Consider the following 13,904-nt stretch of genomic DNA (forward strand, 5'->3'; position numbering starts at 1 on the left):
GGACTGCTTCTTGGATACACGTTAAATCGTATTGAATGCATTTAAGATTTTCACATGTATGGCACGAGAAGTGCAGGTGATTTCAGGCTTCCTAAGGTGAGACTGACTGGAACCAAAAATAATCTTTGTTATGAAGGTTTGAAAATGTTTAATGAGTTGTCAGAAAGTCTCAGGGAAGCTGGAGGCGTGTCTACTTTTCGAGCAAAATGCTTTATGTATATCGTGAGCATACAAAGAAAACTAACAAATTCTTTATGTATACGTTATGTTATGTTTTGTTATTTTGTTAACCATAAACAAGTACTCAGGTTCCTACATATCAATAAAAATACTTTTTTCTTTCGTCCGGACGGATTTTGCACGCTTTCACGACACAGTCATTTTTTAAATTTATTTATTGACGGACTTATACAGTCCATTCCAACAATGGTAAACACATTTTCTCATACTAAATACAGGTACAAATGAAATAAAATACAACTAATTCATATTTGGTCGTATTGTTAACTCAAGACAAGATCTGGACTTTTTTGGTTTAAGTTTACAACGATTTAAACGAGCACTAAATAAATAGTCCAGATCTTGTCTCGATGCCCCTTATGTTTGTCAATGCTTCTTTTTTTAAATGTTTTAAACTATTCTTTTATTGTAATATTTAAACCCTATAAATTGTATACACGGACAATGTCCGTTAATAAATAAATATTAAAGCTAGGACAAAAAAAACTCAAGACAAGATCTGGTATATCTCAGTTCTTATTTTTTCTTTTGGCTTCGAATTAAATGTCAAGGTCACGTCGAAACCCGGTTGGCGGTTTAAGAATGACTAAATTCGCGTTGAGCATGTGTTGAGTGTTATTATTTTAGAGAGCTAAGGGTAAATCGCGCTCTGACTTTTCTTCATTAACACGTATTCCGTATTTTCTCCCTGGATTATGGCACTAGAGCAGTGATTTTTGCACAATTTTGATTTGAGCACGACGAGAACTCTTAGCTAATCAACTAACCCTTATTAAGAATATACAAATAGCTCAAAAAAGTCGAAAATAAATAACGTGTGTCCTTATTTACGAAAAAACGTTTGTTCAACCAGCTAATAGTAGGCAAGCCAACGTTCGGACAGGACAACGTCTGTCGGGTCCGTTAATTTATGATAAAAAATGGCATTAATGAACGAAAAAATTCGGTGAGTCTGTTTCTGCCGTGTACAGTCTTCTGATCTTCTTAATATTTTACCAACATCGGATTTCAAGGTGGCTCTGAACGGAATTTTCTATTTTGGCTTGTTTATAAATATTATACTTAGAGTCTAAGTTCATTGGTTATTTTAGCTACGAAAAGTAACCTGTACAAGGTCGATCTAAAAAAAAAACCCGGAATATTTGGCTTTTTAAGATTATTCCAGAGCGAAAATGACGGCGCGCCCGCTCACGCCTTGTGGCTTGTTCGTAACCCGGACTTGTCTTTGTTCAGTTTCGCAAATTCACTATCAATTTTTCAAAACTAACTAGGCGAATTTTTAATATTTCTTTAATAATCAAACCGCGAAAATTCATTGTACCGTTCACTGCAGTATCGTCAATTTGTGATCAATCAAACTTATGGTCAGTACAATCACCTTTTTCTAATTTCCCAGCATGACAGTGAAGTTATTATAAATATTCCTAAGGAACACAAACTTTATGCATATTAATTAGGGGGTAGGAGGGTGTATGAACAGAGGCCAACACGTCGTCCCCACCCCTCAGGATCCCCTCAATGCCTCTGTTTGTTTATTATTCAAAAATATATATTTACACAAATAAACATATACAAATATACAAAAACCATGACTTCAAAATAAAGTAAAAAACATAACTAACACAACAAACATAAATAATACTTTTAGCACCGGCCGAATACACATAGAATTTACCCTGTGCCCGTCCCATTTTTGTGAAATTTCATGCTTTGTGAAGGGTTTCTTAAAAGTGTCATAATTATGAAAATACTGGCTTTAATCAATTGAAACTTTTCATATTTATTTAAAACAAGTTAATAAGTCATTTTTGTACGATATTTTTGACAACATTGGCCTTCATGGAGAGCCACACTGCAATGTTCGCACATATACAGGGTCTCACCACTTTTTTTTGTGCTTTGCATCTCGGAGCCGTGTAAACCCGTGATTTTTATAACCACGCGTTGTGTCCCGGTCCCGTGTTTCACGTAGTTTACCAGCAGCGAAAAAGTACTAATAAAAGTCCCTAGGTGTCAATAAAATGCACTTTTTTAGACAGCTGGTAAACCACGTGAAAACGCGGGACCGGGACACAACGCGTGGTTATATCATCACGTGTTTACACAGCTCCGGGATACTAAGTGTTAAAAACACGAATATTAACAATGGGAAAACGGCCTTGAATAAATAAAGTCCCCGGGTGATCAGAGGCAGCGGATCCGAATACCACCCCCGTAAGGGGAGGACAAAACAAAATAATGTGTGCAGTGAAGGAATACAGTGTTAGTTACAAATCATGACCGCTCCAGACCTCAAGAATAGGTGTTAAGGGTGAAAATCCAACTCCTCCCGCAGCTGTTATAGAGCCCTGGGGGATACTCTGTCAGCCACGCACGCTATTTTAAGAAATTTGCTTTCTACATATTTTTTTTGCCAAGTGATTTTAGTAAAAAAAATCAAGGGCAGAAAAGATCGTACAATCAATAAATATACACGATTTCTCTACTCTAGTCTCCCTCAATTCCTCCGTCACTACTATACACGGTTTTTCAGGGCCAGGTCGCGAAACTTCAGAGGAGCATTCCTCGTGGTAAGCTTTAAAAAAAAATCCGAATAAAAATTTTCCAAAAAGTAATTTAAAAAAAATGTACGTATATATGATCTCAAAATGGAGTGAATCTTTAATTTCTCGGGCTAGAATCCCTTCCGAATACCCCTACCCCTCCCCGACAAAAAAAAATAGCGATGAAAACGTATTTGACCAACGAAGCGATACGCATCAGACGCGGACAAGGGAAGCGGCTGGGTAGGAGAGGGGTAGGGGTTTGTGGAGGGACTGCTTGTCCGAAAAATTAAGGATTTACTACATTTTGAGATTACATTTAAAAAATTTTTTTTTGGTAAAATGACTTTTTGGAAATTTTTTACTAATATTTTTTTTAAAGCCCACCAGGAGGAATGTTCCTCTAATGTTTCGCGGTCTGGCCCTGAAAAACCGTGTATATAGAATAAGTATAAAATAGGTAACGCGTCATCCACTACATGACGAGGCGGACTTATCTCCACTCGATTTCCTTATTCTGGATTTTTACCTGAGAGCAGCCATCGAGTCGACAACACTCGTCTAGCGTTCTGGTTCTATTTCATACACGCATAATGTTATTCTCCATCCGCCCGTGCACAGAAATGTATCAAGGTGGTAGTTAATAAGAAGATGAGCGGGTGGAAAAAAAGGAACCTTTTTATATCCTGTAAATCGTATCTTCAACTAAATATTATGTTTGTTTTAATTTTCAAATATCTCTTTATTTTTAACTAGCTTTTACCCGTGGCTACGATCGTATGGTATTAACTCTTAAAAGACTGTGGTAAATAATCCATTTGCGCGCGGTGATGTAACATCGTGTTACCACTAGTAAAAGATGGAATATTCTAAGGTTCAGACATGAAAAAAAAAAATGTAGACATACTATTTAATAATTCCTTTTTCATAACTGATGCAAATAAACATTAATAATTTAACCCTTTTATAGCAAAATTAATTTAAAATCATCGCATGTTACGCGCGTGCGTCCCCTATCACTGTCATCAACCGACTGAAGAATGAATCTGGTTTAGACAATACCCGCCGCAGAACAGCGTCTCTGTCTTCCTTGTCATGACATATATCTTCGTGCACTCTCTTGTATAAGGTATCTGTATAGGTGTGTTGCTGAATTAGCGGACATTTATTCTTCGCGTAACAAGGATAAATATTTTGTGTATTTACTCAACGCATAGTTATACAAATTTAACTGTGCAAATCGGCTGCGAAAATGTCAATTTGAAGATTACAAAACATATGAGTTCGCCATTTAAAAAAATAAGAGATATATATCAAGTCTTGTGTCCTATGTCGACCAGTGTGACATCACAGCCACACAAGAGTTAATGATCGCATGATAGTTAAAAATTGGTTTTGTCGTTAATCAGTTAGAATGTTTCCGATGGAATAATAATATATATCATTAAAATGTTTTTCCCAACGCTGGCTGATGCAGCAAACTTCCGCCATCATCACCAAAGTACTTTCGCAACAAACCAATTTTTTACTGGACACGGAGCTATGAGAAGTTACCTATATAGGTTTAAATTAAGGAATGATGACTATTGCCCATGCGATGATATTTCTTCACAGAGTATCGACCTTCTGTTATTTCAGTGTCCATTTTTCAGTTTACAACGCCATAATCTTGAAGCAGAATGCAGGAAAGATGGAATATCCTTAACAGATATCCACACTGTTGTTAAAAGTAGTTATCACGCGCCATTATTCTTGGACTTTGCAACAATGGTGATTGGACTCACAAATGTAATAAACCAAAATCAGTGATCGAACATCCCATTTCCAAGATTATAACGATTTTTCCGAGTACCTTAGCCTTGTACGTGACACGTAAGGCTACTAAATACAGGGCTCCAAATGTATTTTTAAAAATTAAAAAATATACATATTTTGAGATAGGAAGTTGCTTGTATCAATTTACTACATTTTTTTTTATCCGATTGAGGCATTCCTTTAGCTGGGAGTAGATGGACGCCACCAATAACAGAGGAACGCTTTCTTTTTAAGTGGAAATTCGCGGATCGTCGCTGGATCTCCAGATCCAAAGGAGACAAGCTCGTGAACCGGGAGTGCATCCGTCGAGCAAGTCCTATATGCTCTAGCAAGAGCCAGGAGAGGTTGCCTTTGTCCGCTTAAAATATTGTAACTCATATCGGTGTGCCCAACAGCCAGATGATGCCTAAGAAAATGGATTTATAATATACCGTTAAAGGTTTGAAAGACGACCCCTAACTGGCTCTGGCAAAGCTTGCAACTTTTTGGAAAGCCATCTTTCCCGAATTCACAGCTTTCCTAGCATGGAATGTGTAAGACAAATTTCTTTCAAGAATAACACCAAGGTTTAAAACCGAATTAGAAGCTCAAATAAAAGTGCCCAGGAATTTGATAGGAGGACACGACACACAATATTGCCTTTTAATAGCTTGCCACCACATACCGCACACCGCATCTGAAGACATAAGTCCCATTGGCGGTGCCCACATACACGGAAAATTTGCTCATTGTCAAACGAGAGCTACCCGAAGGAGCCTAATCCTGAGCCTAATCCTAAGCCTGTAATCTGGTAGCCTTAGAATCTTTGTGCTGGAAGAAAGTAATCCAGAAGTACATATTATGCACTTCATTGGATTGAAAAAAGAGGGAAGTGAATTCTTCACTGACTGGGAATACATTGATTGGACATGATCAATTCGCCGAAATGGTTACAAAACTTTTTAAAAACCTTGAAATACTTTTTGAAAGCCACCAGATCTGTATATCCGACAGAACCTATAACAGGGCCACGGATAGTAGCGAGAAGCTCCATTCGGGGAAAGGGACAAGACCACAGGATGTGTTCAGAAGATTGTTTAGGATATCCGCAGCAGCACGAAGGGGAGTCAACAATATTGAAAACAAATAATGTGTCATTAAATTTACCAAGACCTGATAAAACCTGCGTAGTCCAGAGATCGGGGATAACCCAAGAAGATTTTAAGCGCTAATTGATTGAAGACTAAAAAAGAAAGGTAACCCTCGCTGAAGGGGAAGATTCCCATCGCGATTGCCAAGCATCAAGAAGAGCATTTAAAGACATTGCCTTTCAATAGCAAAAATTGGGATTTTTGAGGAGCAAAACTTAATTTGTGACCAGCCAATGATAGGTTATCCTTCTCCAAAATGTTTTTCATATCTGTTGCAATATGCTGACGGTGTTATTTAGTTTATTCAATTTTATATTATTTTGTTCCAGGTGGGGCACGAGACGATCAACTCGTCTGACGACAACATCCTGCGGCAGGAGATGCCGGCCGCCCTGGTCCGGGTGGAGGGCGCAGCTGGGCTACTCCAGGACGCCTCCGCCATGCTCCGAGGGGACCCGTACTCCGGTCCCGCCAGGTACTATTTTTACTGTGGATAACTTATGCAGCGTCATTTTCTTAACACGGGTAGATTTTTTTGTGGTTTTTATATTTATTTTTATTTAAGAAGGTAAACACGAACAGAAAATATAAAAGGAAAAATAATGAAACCCACTAAGCCGCGAAACCGGCTTGTCAGCGGGTTTCTTATTTTTCCTTTACAAAGAAAGACGTTAGAGAAGTTATATAATTATAAAAAGTAATATAAACATTATTAAGACCTAAAAGCATACGTATTTCTATACAAAATTTATTTACAAAAAAATAAATAGATGTTTGAGTATGTCCAAATGCTTTGCAGACTGGCTGGATTTCCTCTCTAGGGAGTTATTCATATTTAAATTTATTTCAACAGAGAGGGAAAACATTTTTGAGAAGGGAATATGGACGTCTGGAATGCATAGTTATTTTAGATATTTTGGAGAAGAGTTGTGCAGTGACATACACATAAGCCAACAGAGTTTGTATTCCACCCTCTGTGGAAAACGTAGCTAGTGTAATTGCCGAAGGAGTGGAGTGATATGACTGAATTTCAAAATTCCAAAAGTAAGTCTCGCTGTGGTATTAAATACAGACTGTAAGCGAGTCGTTTTATTAAATGGTAGACCTGCGTAGATACCATTACAATGATTGACCCTAGAAACTACGAAACCATTTATTAATTGACGGGCTGCATTACCTGGAAAATTTTGACATAAGCTTTTGATTTGCCTCACCCGATGAACCTATCGTCCTACCAATTTAAGCATGGTCAGAATTAAGGAAGACTCCCAGCAGTTTAAGGTCACTTACTAGAAATCACTCTGCCCAAAGAATTTTTTTTCAATCTACCACAACCTGTGGAATAGTTGGCTGGGGAGGGTCGTGCGGCATCCATCATAAAGGCTCTAATAATTTCAAAATTTTTGCCAAGGATCATATTCCGGTGCCCTTCAACACGCCCGTCAGAACAGTAAGTTGTTCCAATGAATGAAGGCACTGGACACACTTCTGGTCGAACAATAAGGAAAGTTCTCGGCAAAATGTTCGTACGAGGTTTTCCCAAAGTATGAGTGATGTATAATATGAGTATGAACCAAAACCAGAATTTGTATTTACTGCAATAGGTATGTTCTTTCTAACTGCTCTAACTATTGCGTGAGGATCTGGCGGGATAGTCGGCTGTGGCCTTATTAAGAAACATCTCCGCATTTGCTTACTGAAGAGAATACCACAGAAAACTCATTTAGAGGAAGCCGAAATATTAACAGACATCAATATATCTTCCGTTCCACTTTGACAGAGTTCGGCATTTTGTGTCCCATTTTTGCTTATTTCAACAATTGCCTTCACTATTTTTATCATGTACCTATGATATTACTGTTGTCTACTGGTCACCTTACCTTCGTGTGCCAGATGATCGAGATATGCTGTGTTAGGTGTACTAATGCAGTGCCCTATACACCCTTTGGTGTGGATATGGGTATGATTATGTTTTAATTGTTTTTTTATTTTTTAGGAAAAAGCTCATTGAAGGATCGAGAGGAATCCTCCAAGGAACATCAGCTCTTCTGCTCTGCTTCGACGAGTCAGAAGTCAGAAAGATCGTCAAGGAATGCAAAAAGGTAAATAAATACACTCTTCAAGGGTATATACTGATATTATGTTTATGTAAGAAATGAAAGTAGCCAAATTTAGGCTTACGACAGTGTACTTCTGTGGGTGCCATATGCATGCAAACACTTTGACACCTTGCCCACCACATATCGCACATAAGTCTCCTTGGCGGTGTCCATATTCACGAAAAAATTGCTCGTTGCCGAATGATAAAAGCCGCCCCCGGGAGCTCTCTGTAATCTGGTAGCCTTGGCATGTTTGTGCTGAAAGAAAGTAATCCAGAATTACATAATATGTGCTTTGTTGGATTGTGGAAAAGAGAGATGTGAATTCTTCACTGACTGGAATTAAATTGATTGGACATGATCAATTCGCCGAAATGATTACAATTTTTTTTAAAAGCCTTGAAATTATTTTTGGAAGCAATCAAATTTGTATGTCCGACATGACCCATAACAGGGCCACGGATAGTAGCGAGAAGCTCCGTTCGGTAATCATTGAGAGGGGGAAAGGCTGTGTGTACAAGACCACAGGATGTGTTCAGAAGATTGATTAGGATATCCGCAGTACCACGAAGGGAATCAACAATATTAAAAACAAAAGAAAGACATTAAAGTTACCATGACCTGGTAAGAACTGGGTAGTCCAGTGATCAGGGATAACCTAAGAAAAATTAAAGCACTAAAGAATTGAGGGAAAAAAAAGAAAGTTTACCCTCCTTGAAGGGGAAGATTCCCATCGCGGCCAAACACTTTGACACCTCTAAATGATTGATTGTCTTTTGTCCCCAGGTACTGGACTATCTGGCAGTGGCCGAGGTCATCGACTCCATGGAGGACCTCGTCCAGTTTCTGCGCGACCTCAGCCCGTCCCTGTCGCGCGTGGGCCGCGAGGTGTCGTCGCGCACGCACGACCTCACGCACCGCGCGCACGCAGACGCCCTCACCAGGGGCCTGGAGCAGGTCAAGACACTCGCGCCCATACTCATCTGCTCGATGAAGATATACATACACATCTTGAGCGAAGGTGACCTACAATTGATTACTTATTTTTGATGTAAAAATAAACTTGCTTTCTGTGTTTGCTGTATGAAAGGAAGGATACTAAAATTAATAATAAAATAATAAAATTAGTTTGGATTTTGTCCAAGGGAAGAGACCATTGCAGGAGACTGCTGCGAGATATTGCGTATATTTATATACTATTAAGCATGTAATCGAAAGATGTTTATTGAAATACCCCTGTCAGTACCTAGATTCTTAATTTCTCTATATTTTCTGTTTAGTTTATGGAAATATCTGTGCTTTTTGAAACTAGTCTTCTTCTCTGTCGTTCCTCAGTTCTGAGGGTCGTAATCGTTAGTTTTTCCCCAGCCATTCCATTGACAATGCTTCTCCACCCTTCACGGCTCTGCGCCCTCTCCACAGCTCCATATAGGGTCGCCCGTGACACTGTTTCCACGTGGTCGATCCATCGAGCTGCAGCTCTGCCTCTGCTTCTCCGTCCTGGCACATGGCCCATGATTATTATTTTCTCCAGATTTTCTGGGTCACATCTAGCTATGTGTTCGAAGAACTGTAGAATTCGTCGGCAGCATACGGTCGATAGGCAAACTTTCACGTTGAGTTCCTCCAGTATGGAGACATTTGTTCTTCTAGCTGTCCATAGGATTCTCAGTATTCGACGCCAACACCACATCTAGAAGGCATCTTTTCTCTCCTGCTCACGTGCTTTAACTGTCCACGTTTCTGCTCCATATAAATATATTGGAGACACAAGCGTACGCACTATGTACATTTTAGTTTGCTTCAAGATGCCCTGATCTTGCCAAAGTTTGGTCAGTCGAGTCATGGCGTTTTTTGCAATTAGGATGCATCTTTTAATTTCTGATGTGCATGCACCGCCCGCTGAACAAAATCTTGCACTTTTTCAAGGTCTTATAGTCTATTTAATGGTTTTAGCATAATGGCTCTCTCAACAATCATGAGCTTCGTTTTACTGCTTTAAAATAAACTCAAGTGGTCTAAGAACATAGTGTTTTAATTTATTAAATATTTTATCATGTTATTCCATAAAGTTAATGCCGATTCAACCGATAATACATGCTAGGAAATTCGGCCTCGCTTTATCGGCCTTTCGGGCCTCGCTTTATCGGCCCCGCGGGCCTCAGTTAATTGGCCCTTCGGGCCTCAGTTGATTTATTAGTATCTCAGGCACTGTGAAATTTCACCCTTTTGAGCCTCACAATTATTTTTTTGCTGTTAGGAGCAATCTAAATATAATAAAAAATCTGGGTGTGGTCCCATGGCTAGTGTCGCGGACCCAGGGATCAGAGGTCCAAACTTCGCACCCCGCTCAATTTTGCAACAACTTGGTTCTTATTTTCTAATAAATAAATAGTTTGGATAAATCGTTAGAACTCGAATATTCAATAAATAAAAAAATAAAAATCATTCACTCAGAATAACACTTCCAAAACCACAGTCATATTATATTAAATATCCCGGCTGCCTCCGTGGTGTAATGGTTAAGACGTTTGACCCACGCATGGAAAGTTCGGGGTTCGATTCAAATGAAATGTGATTAAAGCTACTTTTTCTGCCTCTACAAACCAAATACTTACTTTTTTATGTTTTCTCAGAAAGCTACTTTTTCTAAGCAGCACAGAAACTTTTTTTCCACCCAACATATTGCCATCTAGCGGCCGACTTGTGAAACGTTAAACCAAAATTTTATCCAATATACGAACCACTAAGAACTCAACTCAACTCGCTTTCGAAACTTCTCGCTTCGGCAGGACAAATACGCGATCAATCATTTCTAGAATTTTTATATAAAGATTGTTAGCAAGATAAGCATAGCGTTAACCTCAACTATCGCAAGAGTATTTCTGTTCTTATCGCGTTTATTTTTTGCAGGTGGAAAAGGTATTGAGGAAGCTTCTGAAAATCGCAACTACCTATCAACAAGAATGGCTAATGAAATTCACGAAATCATCAGGTAAACGTTGCCATATTTTCCCCTTTCTCTCACAGTAATGGATGATGATAATTTATTCATATATCATCCACGTCACTCCATTATTCCTAACCAGTGGCGGCGCAAGGACATTGCATTGGGTCATGGGAACAGAAAATTCCCAGGAATTACAAAGTCTCAATTTGGAGCTACAGAGTAACCATTCTCTTAAGTGTTTAAGCCAGGAGGTACATCTTCCTACACTGCCTTTCGCCCACAAAGTTTAAATATTCAGTTACCGGTTTCATTGTTTTTGCGATATCTTTAACACTGGTATCCTAATGAGGATATTCAGTGATTTTTTTAATTTTGTTTATTGACTATTAAACTTCATGAGCATTTTGCATAAATGTGGCTGAATTTGTTTTTTAAAATTTTTTTATTAAGTTTTATTCATTTTAAAAAATAAGTAACATACAAAATTGTATTTTTGTTCCCGCAAAGCCGAAGCTTGTCTGCGGGTTACATTACATTTTTAAAAAAAATTTATAAGTAAGTACATAGTTTAATAATAATTAAAGAATAAAATATATTTATACACTTAAGTTTCACTTGCTGTTTAATAATTTTTTGACTATTTTTTTAAATGAAATTAGGTTTTTTTCTTCACGATTTTCAGCTGGTATTAAATTGTACAGTTTTGGTACTACACTACCCATTGTTCTGTCACCATAGTAGTTTTTCTGTCGTGGTACCATCAGCTGCTGTGCCGATACTTGTCGGGTCATGATCTGGTGGTTTATTTTGGATTTAAAATTGCAATCGAGGAAATGATCTGTCATTATCTTATACTGACACTGTTTGTTAATTGGCAAAACGTTAACAAAATCAAATAATATTTTATTGTTGTCTTTTACCTTATTCTTTATTTTTACAGGTACGATAATTTTTAAAATTTGTACCTGTAAGTTCAAGACTCTATCCGTATAAGATTTAAAACTTAATCCCCATATTCTTAATCCATATTGAATAATTGAATACTTGTTGATGTAGTGTTTAATTTCCTCCTGTAATGCACGGGTGGTTGTGGGCTTGTTGACACAGACTTTTTTTAATTTTTTTTTTTAATTTATTTAAAAAAAAAAATATTTACAAAATAGTCTTAAATTAAAGTCCCGCTGAGTTGCGTACATATAACTCGTCAGCAGGTTCTTATAAATTACATCGATTATTTACACTTAACCTACATTAACAATAATTTTACTTGAAAAACATTACATATTAACAATATTTTGAGTTTGTCCAAATTTTTGTAGACAAGGACCGGATTCAACTCCCTGGGGAGCTGTTTATATTAACATATTACAACAGAGATGAAGAACATTTAAGAGAAGGTAATATAGAAATCTAGGCATCTACAGGGCTTATGACCTGTCAATGGCTGGTTTGAGTGGCCACTTTACACACTGTGTAACATTCACCATTCTGCCTATATTTGAACATCTATATTCCTTCAATTCTTTCATCTGTTGATGTTTGTGAAGTTAAAGAGCTGAAACCGATGAAAAACAGATGAAAGACTTGAAGGAATATAGATGTTCAAATATAGGCAGAACGGTGAATGTTACACAGTGTGTAAAGTGGCCACTTAAACCAGCCATTGACAGGTCATAAGCCCTGTAGATGCCTAGACTTCTATATTACCTTCTCTTAAATGTTCTTCATCTCTGTTGTGATATGTTAATTACATATTACATTATCAAAACTTAAAAGCTATCACTAATACAAAAAACTTTTTTCTATTAACCATAATTTGAGCAAACGTCTTACTTCTGTATTTAACTCAGTATTTTTGTATTGTTTGGTAACATGTTTAATATTTTAGGGATACTGTATTGCAGAGTCCTTTTGCAATATTTATTGCAATATCTAGGAGCAGCTAGCTCTAGTACAGCCATACTAGTAAACCTGGTGTTGTAATCATGTACCGACTTGTGTAATAAAATAAAACCTCTAAGTACCTACCTACCAGGGCTAGTATTCCAAATGCTCTTGCGGCCGTAGAAAAACCATTTATCGCGTGTATTTTGTATGTAAATACACCAGATAAATGGTTTTTCTACAGCCGCGAGAGCATTTGGAATACCAGCCCTGGTAGGTACTTAGGTCGACAATCACAAGCAGCAACGAAACCGTCCATTACACGTCTGATGTTAAACCAAAAATTTGCAACGCTTTTGTTCTATGCAAAAGAGCAAAATGGCATCTCCGTAGCTGTAGCGTGTTATCACTCTGAGGCTTTACCAATCTATCGTCATTATTTATTAAAGGAAAGAGTAATTTTCATGATTCTCTTTTGTATTTCTTCATAGAGTCCTGCAGCTGACTACATATGATGAAGAGTCCAGCGATCATGACAGTGTGTCCGCCCTGAAGAACCTACAGAGTCAACTCGTCAACAAACTCAACTTGGCTAACGAATGGCTCAATGTAAGTCTAACTTATATTACGTAAATTTGGATGGGCTGTAGAGACTTTACCTGATCACATTGAAATGGCCAAGAGCCAGAGGCAATATTATAGAAGCTTAAAAAAGTCTGCATGGGTATTGCAAATGTTATATTATTTTTTGTTTCTGCATTTTCTTTGTGGAGAAACCTTTAAATAAAACATTTTGTGCCAAATTTGTTGCAACAGAGAGGGAAAACACTTTTTCTTTTTTTTTGTATTTATTTTTATTTAAGAAGGTAAACATGAACAGAAAAAATATAAAAGGAATAATAATGAAACCCACTAAACCGCGAAACCGGCTTGTCAGCAGGTTTCTCATTTTTCCTTTACAAAGAAAAACGTTAGAGAAATTATATAAATTTAAAAAGTAATATAAACATTATTAAGAACTAAAAGCATACATATTTTTACACAAAATTTATGCACAAAAAATTAAATAGATGATTGTTAACATAAAATAATAATCAATATAAAGCCTTGTTACATATGAGCCATTTAATTATTTTTTCCTTAAAAGTTTTATCAAAATTTTCTTTTAAGATCTGCTTAGGAATTTTACTAAAAATTTTAGTAATTGTATAATGAAGTGTACTTTGGCCATACTTGTTTACAA

At 37.3% G+C, this 13,904-nt stretch overlaps 1 protein-coding gene across 1 annotated transcript in view; it reads left to right on the forward strand.

The window, feature by feature from the left end:
• Vinc (vinculin) overlaps positions 1–13,904 on the forward strand; it is a gene marked incomplete at its 5' end in the record, with an annotated part of 49,665 nt that overhangs the window by 14,026 nt on the left and 21,735 nt on the right. Inside the window, 5 exons of the mRNA XM_088236571.1 lie at positions 6,058–6,203; positions 7,725–7,830; positions 8,614–8,848; positions 10,741–10,822; positions 13,153–13,270. Coding sequence (XP_088092697.1) covers positions 6,058–6,203; positions 7,725–7,830; positions 8,614–8,848; positions 10,741–10,822; positions 13,153–13,270 — 687 coding nt within the window. The remainder of the gene's footprint in view (positions 1–6,057; positions 6,204–7,724; positions 7,831–8,613; positions 8,849–10,740; positions 10,823–13,152; positions 13,271–13,904) is intronic.

The sequence above is a fragment of the Micrasema longulum genome, unplaced genomic scaffold (genome assembly GCF_059751315.1).
Source record: "Micrasema longulum isolate JH-2025_06_02 unplaced genomic scaffold, ASM5975131v1 h1tg001572l, whole genome shotgun sequence".
Lineage (NCBI taxonomy): Eukaryota > Metazoa > Arthropoda > Insecta > Trichoptera > Brachycentridae > Micrasema > Micrasema longulum.